The following is a 4,612-nucleotide window of genomic DNA, read 5'->3' on the forward strand; positions in this document are numbered from 1 at the left end:
TTAGACAGTAAGTATTTTCATATTGTTAATAATAGTGGAATGCCTTTATTAAGCATGACTTTATTAGGAAATATACATAATTGAACAAGAGCAAATTTAGAAAATATACCAACACAATAAAAAAAAAAAATTTACCTCAGAAATTATCATCAATTTAAATATTAACTTACTAAAACATATGTTACAAAAGAATGACACAATGATTTTTTTTTCAATAATCCAATAACATAAATATAACTAAAAAATATGTCGTTTGTAGTTACTATCTTTACACGTTGACTAACAATACAATGAACCAAAAAGAGAAATTTAATTAATATGAAATGATTTTTGTTCAAATCAACCAAATAAGGAAACATCATAAATATTTTTACTTTTTTGTCATTTGAGTTCATTTTCAACAGATACTATGATGATTTTATCACTATAAATACATCTTTAGAAGAGAAACACAACACCACATTTTCTTACATTCTCAAAATAGAAGCTTAGCCATGAGAAGACCTAATGGCCGAAGAAGAGTTGAAATGGCGAGGATGCCAAATCAAAGCAATTTACAAGTAACATTCTCAAAACGACGCGATGGAGTCTTTAAAAAGGCAACTGAGCTCTCCACTTTGTGTGGTGCTGATGTTGTCGTTGTAGTTTTTTCTCCTAGCAATAAACCATATTCATGTGGACACCCTTCCGTTGAGTCTACTATGAATAGATTTTTGGGGGAAAATCCTCCAACTGATACTGATGCTCCTAACCCCATCGTTATTGCTCATCAAAATGCAAATACTGATGAAATCAATAGGAAGCTAAACAGATTGGAGATTTCACTCGAAAGAGAAAAAAAATATGGAGAAGCACTTCAAGCATCGAGGAAAGAACCTCCAATTGAAAAACTCAGTTCCTTTGACCTTAAAAATCTGTGCAAGGCCTTGGAAGCTGCAGATGAAGAAATTGAAAGAGTAGCGAGCATAAAAAAGGAGCGTGGTTTTGAATTTCCATATCAAACCATTGGAAGTGCATTTGCTCCTCTAAGAGTTACAGAACATTCTTTGTTTAATTCCGATGAAGGGCCATCTGGATCCAATGAATAGAATTTTCTTGCTTTAATTAAAATTCAATCACTTAATTTGTTACTTATAGAGTTAAGTTTGTCATATTAATGATTATGTTTATTCTATCTTTGATTTAATTTATCTTTCAGTATGTTTGTCATGGAATGGAATGTGTTTTTATTTAGTATTTTCTTCGTTTCAATATCTTTTCTTGTTATTTTTTGTCCTTCTAAAAAGGAATGTCCTTTTTCCTTTTTGGTAACTCTTAGTTTTAATTTTCACTTTCCATGTTTAAGAAAATAAGAATAAAAGAGAACCTTGATGCATTTTACATATCTTCAATTTCAGATTACAAGATTCAAAAATCTTTTTTATTTTCATTAATTATGTGCCAAGAAAAAATTAGATGAATAAATTAAACTGAAGGGGGTATGTGATAATTTATAATTTATAAAATGTCACTACACATACGATCTAGTGTTATATATTTATAAAAAGTAAAAATCAATAAATATATCATAACACTTTAATTCAAACAAAGAATTAAAAGATCTGTAAATCTTCAAAAATCAATTATGAGTTCTCAATTGAAATAGTCTTAGTAGGCGTTTGGCCATGCGATATCATATCACGATATGGTGTCGTGAGATGAAATCAGCGTTTGGACATGCGATTTTACGCTGATTTCATCTCATGATTCCATATCATGAGAGGTGATATCATATTCTCCAAAAACCATGATATGGAATCACCATGTGATTTCATATCATGATTTGAGATATTTTAATACAATAATTGATCCATGAGTTTATATTTTGTTAAAACAACCCCACATTTATATCTACTAACCATTTGTTTCATATGTAAATAAAATTTATAATCACATCATTACTTTTTAAAATTTATTATTCTCACCAATATAAAATTTATTATCACTTTAAATTTGGTGAATATAAATGATAAAGTAGAAATTCATTTGGTGAATATAAATGAGAACAAAGGGAGTAATACTTTTTTGATTTTTCATAATAAAAAAAAACGTCTTAATCTTATGACTAAGCATAATATTGATAAAAGACAATTTTCATTGGCGGTGCCGCACTTTCTTAATCTTAATATTTGCAAAATGTTCGTTCACATAACTGAAGGATATCAAGTCCAATTGATTGAGGACTTAGGAAAATTTGATCAATTAGTTATTAATATTTAGTCAAGTGGACTAGTTATAATTTTTTTGATTAAATTTTATTAGAAGTGTTTTTGACTCAAACTTGTGGTAACTTTTTAAAATTTCATTATTCAATAATATTTAACTATTGATTTTTCTTGTAAATAGTTACTCCCTCCGTTTCACAAAGAATGACCTTCTTTCCTTTTTAGTCAGTTTAAAAAAGAATGACCTTTTTCCTTTTTTGGTAACATATTACTTTTTGCTTTCCACGTGGCATGTTTAAAACCACAAGATTAAAGGTAATTTTGTACATTTGACATAACTTTAATTTAGGACCACAAGATTCAAAAGTCTTCTTTATTTACTTAAACTCCGTGCCAAGTCAAACCAGGTCATTCTTTGTGAAACGGAGGGAGTAGAAGTTAGTGATGTTTGTTAATTTTTATCTTAGTGCATTTAACTTCTAAGTTAATATTTACTCACTAATGTATGTTTTTTTTCTACTTTATAGGTTATTTGTAAGAGTAGTTGAGAGATATGAACATATCAAGTACAATTTATGTTCAATTTTTTTTAATTAAATTAAAGTTAGATGAAACAATTATTTAACTGAAGAACAAATAACTTTGTAATAATTTATTATGCGATTTTATAATTTTTGTTTATTTGATAAGATTGAATAAACAATTGGGGCTATTTTAATAGTTTTACAACTTATGGGATTTTTATGTTTATGAGAAAATATACAACACAAAAATTCCATATCGCATGTCCAAACAAACCTTCAATTTCATCTCATGATTCCATATCATGATACCATATCATGATTTCATATCATGATACCATATCGCATGGCCAAACGGGCCCTTAATGTAAGAATCCTTTTTATTTGATTAGATTTCTTCCTTCTCATTGCTGCAAAATAAAGGGGATATATCAATTCATTGAATGTACGAGTATGTAATTGTAACGATCCGAACCGTCGTTATTTAGGGAAAGTAAAATTTGGGAAATTTCTGGGCCACTGTCCCGCTAAGGCGGCGGCTCCACGGCGGGGTAAGCTAGAGCCAGAGCGGGATAGTCGAGACAGAATGTAAATAACCCGAAATATTACTTTCTCCTTCTTCTAAAAATACCTAATTTATACGAAAACCACCCTAGAAACCCCCAAAAACCTGCTCTAATCTTGGTAAGGAAGGAGAAGGAAATTTCTAGCGTAAGGAGCGCGGTGGATGGCTGACTTCCGTTCAAGATCACCATCACGAAGTCCGGAAACAAGAATTGAAGCCAAAAACTCTGTGCAGTTGCTTGGCTCCCAGGTAGGCTAGGTTTTATTAATTGAGTAATTATAAATCTGTGTCCACTGTGTAGTATAATGATAATCAATGGTAGGATTCATGCGTAGGCTTTCGTGCACCGTACAATAGATGATTAAATCATAGGAAGAAGCCCTAGATAATGAACTAGGGTTGAGTATGTTCGAATTATTGTTAGGTGATGTATGTAAGTGTATACTTGTAGGAGATGGTTGTGATTCTATGATTGTGTGATGTATGTTTATGCTTGCTTCACTATGATACATGTAAGTATGCTAGTGTTGCATTATTGATCACATTTGTTGTAAATGAAGATAGATGAATGATGAATTCCATGAATCATGACTTGATTGTATGATTATGAGAATGTACTTTGTGATTGTGGCTTGTTGAATGGATCAGGTGTTGTGTTCCGACACACTAACATGGATCGGTTGCCACGTTTCGGTATTGATGATATGTTGTAATGAGATATTATACATGATTAGGTTGATTTCAGGCCAAAAATAGAAAGGAAAGACCCATATGATGGATTGAAACACAAAGCAAAGTAATTCAGACTAAAATAAAAGAAAAATAGCTCCAGAAAGGACAATGAGATGAGCCTCGTACCTCACCTATATGTGAACTACACCTCAAACACTCAACAAAAGAAGGCCTAATGCGAGATGACCCCGTTCGTAAGGTCGTGCCACTCGCACCGCAACCTCTTTGTTTGTTAGAGTGGGTTTGACCCAGTCAATGCATAATGTAATTGAAATTAGAATTTCACCCCTTTTATTATATGTATGTCTATTCATGGTGTTTAATAGGGAATAAAATTTAGAATGACTATTAGGACTTTAATTATAGAATGAAATTTATTATTCTCAGTTTCTAGGGTTTACTTTATTGTCTTAGACGATTATTGTGGAACAAACAAGATTCACTTGCAAGTGCTGCTTTAATCAAAAGTTTCTCTTATTCTCTTTTACATTCATTTATTTTCAGTAGTTTAATTTATTATAATTACTGTCATACACTAGTTATGAGCAGCGAAATTAATAACTAGAGTTAGGGAACTTAGGTTAGGGATG

The 4,612-nt window shown here is 31.0% G+C and overlaps 1 protein-coding gene across 1 annotated transcript; it reads left to right on the top strand.

The window, feature by feature from the left end:
* Nucleotides 1-527: 527 nt before the first annotated feature.
* Nucleotides 528-1,088, top strand: LOC125818396 (agamous-like MADS-box protein AGL62). The gene has a single exon (XM_049497916.1). It carries the CDS (start codon nucleotides 528-530, stop codon nucleotides 1,086-1,088), a length of 561 nt encoding a protein of 186 aa, XP_049353873.1.
* The last annotated feature ends 3,524 nt before the right edge of the window (nucleotides 1,089-4,612 follow it).

This window comes from Solanum verrucosum, unplaced genomic scaffold (assembly GCF_900185275.1).
Source record: "Solanum verrucosum unplaced genomic scaffold, falcon-dt-bn FXZP01000253.1, whole genome shotgun sequence".
Lineage (NCBI taxonomy): Eukaryota > Viridiplantae > Streptophyta > Magnoliopsida > Solanales > Solanaceae > Solanum > Solanum verrucosum.

Bases quoted from the DNA above. Each gene is read 5' to 3' on its own strand.
- LOC125818396 (XM_049497916.1), top strand. From the start codon at position 528: ATGGCGAGGATGCCAAATCAAAGCAATTTACAAGTAACATTCTCAAAA.